General features: G+C 45.5%; 1 protein-coding gene across 11 annotated transcripts in view; it reads right to left on the reverse strand.

The window, feature by feature from the left end:
- Positions 1-13,828, reverse strand: part of WNK2 (WNK lysine deficient protein kinase 2) — a 119,520-nt gene that overhangs the window by 24,961 nt on the left and 80,731 nt on the right. For 7 of the 11 annotated variants that reach the window (XM_085073158.1, XM_085073157.1, XM_085073154.1 and 4 more), the window contains 12 exons: positions 12,229-12,394; positions 12,031-12,147; positions 11,712-11,879; positions 11,463-11,508; positions 9,642-9,758; positions 8,169-9,223; positions 6,548-6,620; positions 4,985-5,040; positions 4,220-4,911; positions 2,791-3,005; positions 1,076-1,291; positions 62-160 (listed from right to left, as the gene is read on the reverse strand). In XM_085073158.1, coding sequence (XP_084929284.1) covers positions 62-160; positions 1,076-1,291; positions 2,791-3,005; positions 4,220-4,911; positions 4,985-5,040; positions 6,548-6,620; positions 8,169-9,223; positions 9,642-9,758; positions 11,463-11,508; positions 11,712-11,879; positions 12,031-12,147; positions 12,229-12,394 — 3,020 coding nt within the window. The remainder of the gene's footprint in view (positions 1-61; positions 161-1,075; positions 1,292-2,790; positions 3,006-4,219; positions 4,912-4,984; positions 5,041-6,547; positions 6,621-8,168; positions 9,224-9,641; positions 9,759-11,462; positions 11,509-11,711; positions 11,880-12,030; positions 12,148-12,228; positions 12,395-13,828) is intronic. The other 4 variants (XM_085073152.1, XM_085073151.1, XM_085073150.1 and 1 more) reach the window with 3 other exon arrangements.

Here is a 13,828-nt window from a genome sequence, read left to right on the forward strand (position 1 = left end):
TTGGAAAAAGGGGGTAAAAGAAAGATGGACTGTGATAAAATACAAAAGAACAAATACAAACAGATGGACAAAGACACAGGTCCACTGAGGAATCTGGTACGAGGTTTGCTACTAGATTTATAGGTCACTCTCTCAGACGTTTGGTGGAAAACCGTCCAGCCTGTAAATGAATATAAAGGGAAGAAAACAAAGACACTTATAAAGTACAAGTAGCTGTGATCAGATGTCCTAAACCATCAGTCAAATCAGCTTTGTTAGTTAAACCTCCACATCTCCCCCTTAACTTTGCCAAAGAGGAGCAAGTTCACTGACCATACACAAAGGATGCAATAACAGCAGAAGAGGACAGATAGATATTTTGCAGATTAGTTTGGCAGGATGTGCAATGAGAGGAAGGTATTTTAATCATCATTGGAACTTCCCATATGCATAGCAACAAGATCAGTCAAAGCCTACAATGGGGGCAATACACAGAGATCTCAGAGCTGGGGTCTGGGCACCACAGCCAGTCTACAGTCCTGGCTGGGATTCCAAAATTACGCATAAAACGAACCCCTTACTGAAAGGGAGCATAACATAACTTGGTCCCATGGGTCTGGTTTTCTTTTAATTTCATTTTTATTTTCCCTCATGCCCAAGATGGTTTGGTAGTTTGTAATGAGGAATTGGGGTCTACCAGAATCAAGGGGCTAAAAGAAAAACGAAACAAAGGAAACAATCTCCCATCCTTCTGCATGTTTTTTGTTTTCCTTTCATTTTTTCTCAGGAATTTGTAAGGCAGACCCCAGAAAAGGTATTAGGATAAAGCCATTGCTGGCATAACTGAAAGGGATTTCATTCCTAAAAATTAGGGATTGTCTTGGGCATGCCTTCTTGAGTCTTGATAAGACTCAGTAAGATACTCAAATTTTTCTCTCCTGACAATACTGCAATGATCTTTTTAAAGATAAGCCAGTAATTTGGATTGTCAAAGGTTCATGTTCCTCTATCACTCCTAAAAAGTTCAAGCCTAAGGGAAGGGAACTACTTTTAGCATGTGCTGGAAGAGACACGAACAGCCGGCAGGAAAAATCACCTTGGCCAGAGCTTGTGTTGGCGTCGGCTCCGTCAGGGCCCAGGCCGGAGCAGATGTCAGAGGACAGAGAGGCTTTGACAGAGCAGGGCTGCTGGGTCTGCACAGCCTTCCCAAAGGTGGGGGCTGCAGTGGGAGGCACCGCGGCTGCTTCGGGGGAGCCCGGCTGTGATTTACTTGTTTCTTTGTTGGGCGAGTCTTTAGAGTCTGAAAGGTTACCTGAAAGAGCAAACAAACAGAACACACGCAATGGCAAATGCTAGGAAGCCTCTGAATAAAAAAATTCCTGCCCAAAAATAATCCATAACTTGACTCCAAGACTCGTTCACCATTCTGATGTACTGGATAGAGCACAGACTTTGGGGACAGCCTACACCATAAAGTAATACATCCTATCACTGACACTGTATCTCCAAGAAGCTCCTGAAGTAGGCTTGATTTTTACCTTGATTTAGGTCTCTGTGTTTTCAAAAGCCTCAGAAGAAGCACTGCTGGAATAGACAGCAAGCTGCTGGGGTGCTGAGGAGGAGGATGAACACAGGGAATGACAAAGCAGGACACAGAGGTTTACTCTCCAGCACCAAAGGTGAAGTTAAGCAAATTGGAGAAGAATAAAAAGTTGCAGCAAAGACACAAGGAACTTTTTATTTATAGCTGTTTGAGTATAATTGTCATTGCCACTGTTAGATGCTTCTGCTGATAAATTCATATAACACATGATTGCAAAGGTATTTTGGTTTTAAAGCCTCTTTACCTGAGATATCTGTGTAGGCAGAAGTATAGATATAGACATTTATCTAGGTATCTACAGATAAGTATGAATGTATAAATATCTAGATCAATGTAGAAGTACAGAAAGTATCAAACACTGCTTCAGTCCTTGTGGACAAGAACACTCATCTCAAGATGGGCCACAGAAGTTATTGCCTCTAAATATATTTGGTTTTCCCTAATCAGTTGAAATCCTTAAATAAAAGCAAAAACCTGCTCAACACCCTGTCTATAAAGATTGATGCAATGAAATTCAAAGGGGACCTCTGATGCAGTGACACTGAATACGAGAGCCACCAGGTTTGAAATACAGAGTCATGCTGGGAATGCTGCTGCCCCCCCTAAATAACAGTATGAACTAAGCTGAAGAAAAATTATTCATATTCTTTTCTACATTTTGCTGAAGAAATAGGTACTGGGGTATATCAGTATTTCCCAACTAAATTATATTTTTATACTTTTCCAAGAGATAACAACTTAAGACTGTAGTGCTGTGTGAAAATCTCACACCACTTCAGATGGTCAAAGCATCCATCATGGTTTTATAACTCCTTTCATTTCCCATCCTTTGGGGGAGCAAATGCAATCCCATCTTTTTTTATGGCATCTTGGAGGAAAAAGTAAACAACAACAAGATACAGCACCTAATCAATAGAGAATAACAGCACCTAGGAAGTGAATACAAACATCAATAAATTGCATTTGGAGGAAGGAGATATAACCAGGCTGTTTTCCAAATTAAAGTGGAATATTATTCCTCTGCCAAGCACTGTAGCCAATGCAGAACAGGCAGGTATGGCTCACCACTGGGAGCTGGGATAAGCCTGCCAAAGGTATGCCAGTTAAAAACCAACAAAATTTCTGTCTTTCCAGCAGTCCCGGCCATCACACAGCAATGCCACAACTGACACAAGCAACAGGCGAAGAGAAGCACCCAGTGTACCTACTTGTGCTTGATGTTCCACTCCTGAGCTGCTGGACCAGAGGGTTTAAGAGTTTTCCAGCTTTCAATTTGTTTTTGCTGGTTCTTCGGCGACGGCCGCTTGGTGGGGCAGAGTGAAGGAAGCCCAGGTTGGGAGGAAGGGGTTTCCCCAGCCGAATATACAGTGCCTCTATCTCATTTTTCTGCTGTGTCTGGAGCTCAGCAATTTCTTTCATATGCCTAAAAAAAATAAAAGAACTCTGCTAGCCATGTATTTGATAAAGCAGCGCATCCTGACAGTGTAATTAATTGTAAAAGAGGAAACAAAACAATTGTTGGTTATAAAACAAACAGCTGCTCATCCCCAAGTATGCAAAGCTATAACAATCTATCTGTGGTGAGCCCCCATCCCTGGAAGTGTCCAAGGTCAGGTTGGACGGGGCTTGGAGTAACCTGGGACAGTGGAAGGTGCCCCTGTCTACAGCAGGGGGTGGAACCTCATGAACTTTAAGGTCTCTTTTAATTCAAACCATTCTGGGATTCTATGACTGACTTCTCAAATATTCATTTATAAGAACAAATCCCAGACAACTTAGAAAGACTTTCAACATCCTCACCCAAACTGATTTTGACATGAGATCTGGTAGGAACCCCAATCTACTCCAGAATTTCTCTCTTCAAACCAGTAGCTTCAAAACACTGAACTCTCAAGGCAAGTACACCAGTGTGAAGGAGTTAAACACAAAGCAAAACACAAAAGTTTCCCATAAAAATGGCATCAGCACATGAATCACTATCTTATTTATAGTGCAGATTTCATGATGCCATAACATAAATTTAAAGTTTTTGTATTACTGTAGTTCTGTTTTAAAAACATGCAACATCTGTATTCAGCAAAACTATTATAGCCTAACAGAAAATTTAATTTTTTGGTTAAACTACCCGCTAATGCAAGTTTTTACCCATCATCTGACAGGATAGGAAGAAAAGGTTCAAATTTAAAGCAGTTAGCTCTCAAGGCTGGCAGCACAACAGCCTCCCTATCAGAAGGAACAGCAGCAAAGATGTTTAAAAAAGTTATTACTAAATTGTTAAGTTACTACTGAGCTGTAATTGAATTATTTAGTTATTATTCAAGGCCAGGTTGAATGGGGCTTGGAGCAACCTTATATCGTGGAAGGTGTCCCTGCCCTTGGCAGGACGTGGAACTGAATGAGCTTTGAAGTACTTTCCAACACAAACCATTCTGGGATTCTATGAATTATTCTTCTAAATGGAACTGGCAAATAAGGCAATGCACAGCAGGATGCACTGTGACATTTGAGGGAAGGTCCTGGCAATGCCTAATTTGCCCAGAATGAGTTTACTCCTTACAGCTCTGCTCATACTAAACTGAGCTGCTGCCAAGGTATGGTAACACAAGTTTCCCTTGCGTTGCTTGCAACCCAACATACTTTTCTCTCAGGTTCTGCAATTCTTTCTTCATATCAGCATCTTCAAACTCTGAGTCATTGTCACTGCTCATGTAGGACGACTGTGAGTGGAAGGACGTTATGTTGATGGTAGGAATTTTCGCACCTTGCCCATTGGGTGACTCCAGGCCAGGTGAGCCACCTTTGCCAGACCTCTGCAGAAAAGCAGCTGCTTTTTTAATTAAGTCCGTGGCTGCACTGCCGCTGGGGGGAGAGAGCTGGGCAGCAGCAGCAGCAGCCGGCTGCCGAGGGAAGGGCTCGTCAGCCGAGTCGCTGGAGGCCTGGTCACAGAGGACATCGACAGAAGAGGCTGTTTGAACCCTTCGGACAGCAGCCTTCATGTCCGGACTGGAGGGCAGCTCATCCAGGTAGACATCTGGGGGTGCCGAGAACCTCAAGCAGTGCGGCGCCGCTAAAGTTAATTCATCCTGCGTGCTGATAACTGAAAACCTGCCAATCGTTTTGGCTGGTGTGCCGCTCTCCTGAGCCTCAGCCTGTTTTCCATAGGAACCAGAGTCTAGAGAGTCATCCCTGGGAAAGTTATTCATCACCCCATCTGCTGTCGATCGTGGTGTTACACTCTCAGCGTGCGCAGGCGAAGCTGTCCTCTCTGCCTCCTCCCTCCTCTGGGAAGTCTCCATCTGTGGAGTTATGCCTGATGACGTAGCTGCAACCTGGAGAAAATAAGAGAGCTTAACGAAAGTAACTGTAACAATCAAGCAGAAAACCACTCCTAGTTCTGGTTACCTGAAGGAGGCCTTTTCCGGGAGCAGCAGAAGCTGAAGTGATGCTTGCAGCTGGACCTGTTTTAAAGTTGAAAAAAAAATATTTATGTCTGCAATGCTTCAATATAATAAAAGGCAATGTTTTTATTGTGATAAACTGAAGTGTACCACTGAAGAATAATTAAAAAACCCAATCTTTGTAATACAGGATCTAAAATGCAGGAGGCAGTCGCAATGGCAACATAAAATGTCTGCAGGTAGGCAGATCTAGTGATTTGGGGAATTCAAATAATAATAGGAGTGTGGAATTTCATTAGTCAGTTGAAAATTTTTAAGGAGAAAACCAGAAGAAAGATGAAACCTGCATGGTACATTGAACCTGCACTATTCTGTGCAGGTTGTCTCATGACACCATGTCATCCATGGGCTGCTGCACATGGATGGGCTACTGCCTCACCCCTTCCATTGACACACACTGACACCCACACCTCAAAGTGCCTGAAATTAAGTTAAATGCATGCTGCTGAAAGTAGAAATTACAAGCCCAAAACCACGTCATTCAGGCCACAGAATCACACCAGAAGTACAGTTTTAGTGGCAGGAATCAAGCCATGATTTTTTCACACCCTGGATGCCAGTTTTGAAGCCAGACCAATACACCCAAGCTTTTGAGAACATTGTGTTCACACGGTACATTACACAGAGTGAGGACACGGCCAGATCTGGAGCTCTGAAATGGTGACACACATCAGTGGTTTCTAAGATACACTGATTTTACTACACAGTGCTACATTCCACTTGTAAACCCTCTTCTTTGCCTGTAGGGAGATGGGCAGATGTCAGCTACCCAAAGCCCTCTCACACTGCCCTAAAAGCAGGGGACAATCAACGTCCACCAGGAAGAGAATGACCCGCCGTTGTCACACAAGCCTGGTAGCCAGATCTGACACAACAATCTCAAAAAATAGATACATTAGCAGCCCTCCCCAACCCACCCCCCCATTAAAGCAGAAGCACTGTAACACTCCTCAGCCTGTAGAAATTCCTGTGGGTGTCAAGAAAGGTGAATTAATTGGTAAATGCAGGCAAATAAATAGGTGAACGGGGGTAAATAAATACGTAAACAGGTAAATAAACATGCAGGTTCTTTCTGTGGCTTTTACTATGATACTATAGGAAGGGTCACAAGCACGTAAAGAGAAGTACTCTTTACTAGTCTTCTGTGGGACTGCCCTGAGAATCCGCCAGGCTTCCCCCAGAGATGCAACCACTGATCATGTTACTTTTGTCAACATGTTTTTACGAAATCCAGGAATTCTGAGGGACTTTTTAGGGGAAACAGATCAATGGGAATGCAGCTTTCCATATGAATACCACATACCTGTACCACAGACAGGAACTGCATGTATGGGTTAAAATAAATCTGCCTGAGAGGCACTTTCTGGCATGATCAACAAAAATGAGATGTTTAATATGGGTTGCATCAAAAGCAGGATCAGGAACACCAGTGCTGGGCAATGCTCTGCAGTCAGTAGCAGGTGAGCAGCGAGGGGACACCGAGCAGGGACCGCCAGAGGAGCATTACCTGTTCCGCTTGCTGACCCACCTCTAGCCTCTGAGGGATGAGCACCGACACCAGTGACCTCTGACTTGTCAAACTTTCAGTACAGGGAAAAAAGAAACACAATTTCAGTCTCACTCGCAAAGCAGCATGTGCTCTCCTGCCCTCACTTCCCCTTGCTGTGCTGGCACTACAGGGAATATTGAACTATTTCACAGTGCCTGTGGAGGTGGCCTTCAAGTTTTGCCTCCAGCTCCTCCATTTTTTTTCCTTCCTTGGAAGAAATAAAGCAGTGGCAGCATCACAGCTGGAACTGCAGCCCAAGCTGCTAAAAACCAGTATACTATATGTACACACATCTGGGGTTTTGTTCTGGTTTGCTTTTCCAGCCAGACTGTACATTTCCTCATCTGTACTTCTGTCTTCATAAGTTCTATGTCTCTTTCCTTACTGGCATGGATTTTAATAGGACAAATTCCAATTACTGGAGAAACCCACCTTTCACAGAGAGAGAATTTTGCTTGCTGTAGAAAGTCATTAGAAAATACGATCTAAAGAGTACTCGAGTGCAGCTGCTTTCCTGTACCATACAGCGTCTTTTGAGCAGTTGCTAGATTCCCTCCAGCTGATGCTACACAGAATAGGCTCAGCCTTGCTAGTGGGGATGGAGTTATCTCCAGAAATGTTATTTTTGAAGTACGATATAGAATCATGGAATGGTTTGGGTTGGAAAGGACTTCAAAGCTCATCCAGTTCCACCCCCTGCCATGGGCAGGGACACCTTCCACTAGACCAGGGTGCTGCAAGCCCCATGCAGCCTTGCCTATGATACTTCCAGGAATGGGGCAGACACAGCTTCTCTGGGAAACCTGTGCCAGGGCCTGGAATAGACACTGATCTAGCACAATGTACTGCAAGTCTGATGGTTTCATAAACTCAGGATTTTATCTGAAAAACTTAATTTGGGGGCTCAACTGAGACACAGAGTAACCACTTCCCCAGACTGCCTGCTACCTCTTTCCTTAGAGGCTTCCATGGCAGTCTTGCTCTACCAAGCTCAGGAGAAGACAAAAGAATCTATTAACAGAAACAGAGGAAACTCTTGCCAATGGAATGCCTGCTTCTGGCTGCAGCACGTTGACAAGGCAAAGGCACCTGAAGTGTTTGCTTTATCCAGGCTGACTTGGAAGGCAGTAATAGCAACCACTGCCACTCATTTGTACTTAAAATTGAAGCAAAATTGTCTTCCTTAGAACTAGAATGACAATGCCACTTGTATTTTACATTCTTAAACTACAAAGAAATGGACACATTTCTGCCTGCTTTGGACACAGGACACAAGAGGAGATGAATTAAGGTATTATAATACTTTTAAATGCAAAGGGAAAGTCTGGTTTTCACTAACAAGCATTTCTGAAAAATGAGTTGGGATGCATCTGACAAGAAAAATTTAAGCAAGCTTTCACATTGGAAAGCAGTCAGCAGCCAAAGGTAACATACCCCAGAGAAGAGATATGAAATGTTTAGGGACGCAAGAGATCTACTTGCTTCCTACTGCAGGAGAGTGGGTCTTAAGCTCTGCCCTGATGCTGGCCCTACAGGCTGGCTTTGAGGGGATGAAAGGCAGCACCGCTGCAGGACTGACCAGTGGTGGGCAGGGCAAGACCTCCAAGGGCACGAGGGGCACCAGTGGTTCAGCAGCAGCTTTCACCTCCTGGCCGGTGTCAGGGATGCTATAGCCTAGTTCTCTCCCATCCAACGCCAGGGCAGGAGCTTGCTCTTCGGGAAAAGGTGGTAAGGTAAATTCACTCTCGCCTTGTTCGGGTAGCACAGAGGTGTCCGGCGTCCCTGCTGATGCAGAAGAAGTCGGAACATATTCCTGGTACAGCAAATTGCGCAGCTTCTCATCAAGGCTTTTAATTGTGTTGTCCACAAAGTCCACCCTTGGCGGTCCCTCCCCATCGGACTCAGCAGTGCCGGGGGGGTTCTGCTGCTGGAGCAGGCTGACCCCTGCCCCGGTGCCAGCCTGGCCCTGGCCTGGCTGTGCCTGCGGCGCCATTGGCAGCTGCTGGGACACGGCCAGCGGCACCTGCGTGGGGCTCTGGAGCTGGGAGCCTGCCAAGCCCAGGGCCTCAGGGCCGGTGGACGCAGGAAAAGGCTGGCTAGCAAAGGTGTGCGGCCCTGTGCCAGGCTGGCCGCCCTCCGGCAGGTGAGGTGCCTGCGGAGCCGGCTGCCGCTCCAGCACCACAGCGTCCGGCAGTGCGGGGAGAGGGCCAGGAGCTGCCGGCATGGCCTTATGTGGCCCCACGCTGCAGCAGGCGATCTCCACGTCAGGCACACACGTGGGCTCGTCCACCTGCGGCTGCAGCTGCAGGGCCAGGGCGGCAGCATCGGGGGGCTCCTCCAGCCCTGCGGCTTGGGGCGCCGGGGGGCCGGGCTGAAGGTACTCCAGCTGACCCCCGCTAGCCACCGCAGACTCCGGGATGTTTGGGACAGATGCCGGTGCTGCTGGGGCTGGGAACTCTGTCTGGCTCGGTATGCTGGCAGGAGCTGCTGCAGCAGGAGCTGGTGCCAAGGATGGGGTGGCTCCAAGGGGGCTGTCACAGACCCCTGTGTGCAGGGGAAGCTGCTGGCCAGCCCCGACCCCAGGCACCTCTGTCACCGCAGAGCTTGCTGGCTGATCATCTGATTGCTCCAGGTCTAGAGAGAACACAAACAAAAGGTGAACCTTTTAAGGAAAGGACATCACTGCCAAGCCCCGCCAGCCAGCTGCAGCGACAACCCACTAGCAATTGCCACCAGAAAATAGCTGTTTTGCACATAAAATTAGAATTTTCAGATTATGCAAAAAATATTTTACTGAAGAGACACTACAGTAATGAGAATTTCAGCCACCTCATAGCATCAGGTATAACTAAAATACCAACACTTTACTGAAACTCAGAAAAAGATTTCCAATTTGGTTCAACACCAAAACACACTGTAAATGTACAACTTAACAAAATTAATCATCCTCTGCCTAAATCAAGTGAAACCATCACAGCTAAGTCATGTGAGGACAGAAGAGAAACAATACAGCAGCTCTGGAGAAGAAATTTTCTTTGAAGTTTGGAAATACCTGGCCCTTCTGCCTGCTGGGCACTGGGAGGTACCGGGGGAGAAAACTCAGGGGCATCCGTAGTAGGGTTTTCCACCACTGGACATATAATAAACCACCTTTTTCCAGTATGTAAAACTAGGGATGAAAAGAAAATAACAAGGAAACACATGAATTTCCATTGTCTCCAGATAATGACTTGGTCTTAATTTCTACATTTAGAAAGAAAATTAGAACTTCTACAGTATCAGCTGAGAGTAAATCAATGGCTCCAAATTTGTTTCTTATCCGTTCTGGAAGCAGGCAGCGGTGCCTTCCAATTCTGCCAGATATTTTAAGTTACTTGAAAATTTATTTTCAAGCATCCATACTTTCAGAAGGATCGTAGTTACACACATTAATGTTTCATTAATGGAACAGTGGACAGTTTTCTCAAATTGACGAATTTGTTAATTTTGTCAAGTTTATTCAGCTGAATTCTTCCATGCTGGAAGTTTTATAGCTAATATATCCTTCCATATCTTCTCTCAAAACCTGTTATATCTTGTATATAAATGGCAAACCTTCAACAGAGAATCACAGAATCACGGAATATCCTGAGTTGGAAGGGAGCCACAAGGATCACAGAGTCCAACTTCTGGTCCTGCACAGACACCCTAACAATCCCACCCTGTGCATTCCTGGGAGTGTTGTCCAAACGCTGCTGGAGCTCTGGCAGCCTCAGGCTGTGCCCATTCCCTGGGGAGCCTAGGCAGTGCCCCAGCACCCTCTGGGGGTAGAACCTTTCTCTGATCTCCAACCTAACCCTCCCTGGCACAGCTCCAGCCATTCCCTAGGTCCTGTCCCTGTCACAGGGAGCAGAGATCAGAGCTGCCCCTGCACTGCCCCTTGGGAGGATGCTAAAGATGGCAATGAGATCTGACCTCAGTCTCCTGTTCTCCAGGCTGAACAGACCAAGTGCCCTCAGCTGCTCCTCATACAGCTTCTTCTCAAGGCCATTCCCTTCCTTGTAGCCTCCTTTGGATGCCGTCTAATAGCTTAATGTCTTTTTTATATTGTGCCCAAAATTTCACACACTATTCAAGTGAGGCCGCCCCAGTGCAGAGCAGAGCAGGACAATCCCCTCTCTGGCCCAGCCAGCGATGCTGGGCCTGACGCCCCCTGGACGTGGTTGGCTGTCCTGGCTGCCCGGGCACTGCTGACTCCAACTCGCCACTGAGCAAGACTCCCAGGTCCCTCTCATTTATCTCACCACCATGCGCTTACAGAGAGAACCAAGGGCCAATTCCCTCCCCATCCATCTTGTCCGCACAGCCCCTAAGATCCACTTGTGTTCAAAGGCCAAGATACTCCTGGAATATCAACACAGTTTCCTCCTGGAATACCAGTGCTGCTGGAAACCAAGCAGTTAGACACTTCAATTGAATTAATGTAATCTTTCAGCTTGCTTTTGTAAATATATTTATTGTTGTGCTCAGAGGATGCTTCCCTGCACCTTCTTGGCTTTTCCATCACTAATTATCAACTTGTGTCATTCAAGGCTTCCCTAAACATCCCCAAATGTTCCATGCATCCCAGTTAGCCCAGCAATATGCCAGGTTGATTGTCAACAGGGACTACCATTACACCCTTCTTCCTAGATATATTTCAATCACCAGTTGTGGGCAGATGCAATCTTCTGCATGACCCTTTCAGTGCCTCAGAGCCTGAGTTTAAGTTATATTCATAGAATCATAGAATTACAGGATGATTTGGATTGGAAGGGACCTTAAAGACCATCTAGTTCCAAGCCCCTGGTATGAGCAGAGACACCTTCCATTAGAAACTCAAATGCACACTTACCATTTTGCTGATACACAGGTGCCTTCGTTTGAGACTGACGTTTTTCCTTTTAAAGAAACAACAGAAGAAATGGCTGGATCAGTGCAAGAGGAACATCATTCCATTCATATTGTAAGGCTTAACAGAGCAAAAGCATTATTTTTCTAGCTAAGAAACTTTTTTTTTTTAAACACAAGATGCAAAACTAATGTAAGTGTCTGGTTGTTAAGAAAAAGGACAAACTAGCAATCTCTATTTAGCATTTCTTACCTCACTCATTTCCAGCCTATCAGCATCTTGTTGGGGACTTGTTCCCTGGTCAGAACTTCGCTCTCCTTCTGTATCCTCACTGAGCATATCTTCTGCTTTATCAATGATATCTTTCATTTGCTCAATAAAAGTCTCTTTTTCACTTTGCAAGATGAATTCATTCTCTACCTAGAAGGCCACATCAAAATAAAGAGGAAAACAGTAATTTTTTAATTAACGCCTCATTCCACAGCTGCAGACAACTCAGGCAAGAAGCACACATGAGGAGCTGCCTGAAGCAATTTGGTGCACTGAGAGCCTGCGGGCAGCCACATCTCACCATGTAAGTAGCGATTTCCTCTGGCGCATCACCATCCAAGTCAAACTTGAACGTCACCATTTTGTGGTTATGGGTTTCAAGCTGGCACTCCACCATCTTATCCCCTGTGTTACAGACCTGTATGCACATATTAACAACCCTTATTCCTGGCAAAGCCAAAGGAACCCCAAAAGTTACCCCCCAACAGGTTGTACTTGCATTTAATATGGTCAGTTTGGGTCTGTTGGACTTCTCCTGGCGTGAACGAGCACGCGTGGATTTCTTATGCTTCTTCGAAGACTTGCCTTCTTGCTTTCCACTTCCTATTGCTCCTTCAAAGCTGTCACTCATCTCTTTACCAGAAGCAACATCTGGACTCATGTAGCTTTGCAAGGAAAACGAAGAACAACACCAAAATAAAGCCAGAGTCACACATGATGAAGTCATGCATCACAGCTAAGCTACATGAGAGAGGCTGCAGAAAAGGGCACATTTGAATTTTTTTGGCCAAAACCGAGTCAACTGGAAGATACTCAGTGAATGAAGGGCACTACTCCACATCAGGCACATACTCTGGCTACCATACCTACCATGAAATTATCTGTTATTGTTTCTCGCAGAAACACAGGGAAAGTCCCATTACTCTGAACATATCCCTACATCCCCTAAACCCTTCACTTCATGGGTCCTGACGGTCCCTCTCTGAACTGCACAAGTTCCTACTTTTCTATGGTGAAATTTTCCCAGCTCCGCCTTTCTGCATTCCCAGCAGAAGGGCAAACAGGGTCAGGTTAGGTTTACTGGAGAGGTAGGAAAAGAGTGAGGTAAGTACAGCAGCCCATAAAAGAATGCCTCTTCTCTCTCTGCAGCTCTTAAGGATTGGAAAGGTTTTTTGCCCCAACATATCAGATGACCACCTAGCAACAGTACAATATTAGCAGCCAAGACAGAAACATGGAATATTCTGAGTTGGAAGGGACCCACAAGGATCACAGAGCCCAACTCTTAAGTGATCCCATGCAGGGATCAAACCTATGACTTTGGTGTTATTAGCAGTACATTCTACCCAACTGAGCCCATCTCAGTGGCAGACAGAGGCTGCTACAGCCTTACTGCAATATGGCATGTACAGAAAACACCAACATGCAGTGAATTTGCAGGAAATCTGAGGTTCATGAAAAACAAGTGAGGAAGGAACTGTGTGAGGCCATCTGGTCTACTTATTACCCCAAGGGCTGAGCAGCTCTGGCTAAACCAGTCCTCACAGTGTAAACTGATTTTACAAAGCTCCTCTGAAATTCCATAGCCCTTCTGGACAATTTATTACTGTGTTCATTTAGCCACACAGGCAGAAAAGGATTGGAGTCTAACCTCTGAATGCATCCCCATTCTTAAATTTAAGGCTTTTCCTTCTCATTCTGCACTAGCTATGCAGAACAGCTTATTTCACTCCCTTTGCAGCTACCTTGTCTGTGTAACTCCTGTGCTAGGAAACAGAACACATTTTGTGTGTAGGATATACCCTCGATTATATCTCCAGTGCAATTCCCAGCCATGTGATGCGTGTGCCATTACCCTCCACTCTACAAAAGCACAACCCAGCTCCGACATGTGCTTTTTTCACCTGGAAAAGTGAGGCCTCCCTCTGCAAGTAAAAGGCACATGCTGACACTGATGCTCCACTGATGCTGCTGCAGTCAAAACAGCCAGCTTTAAACACAACTCTGCCTTGATTCAAAAGATGACTGAATATATGCCTTTCTGCAAGAGGCTAGAGAGACAAAATGAACTCATTTTGTTCTATCACTTCTAACTTATT

This window comes from Lichenostomus cassidix, chromosome 12 (genome assembly GCF_008360975.1).
Source record: "Lichenostomus cassidix isolate B80296 chromosome 12, HeHo_3.0, whole genome shotgun sequence".
Lineage (NCBI taxonomy): Eukaryota > Metazoa > Chordata > Aves > Passeriformes > Meliphagidae > Lichenostomus > Lichenostomus cassidix.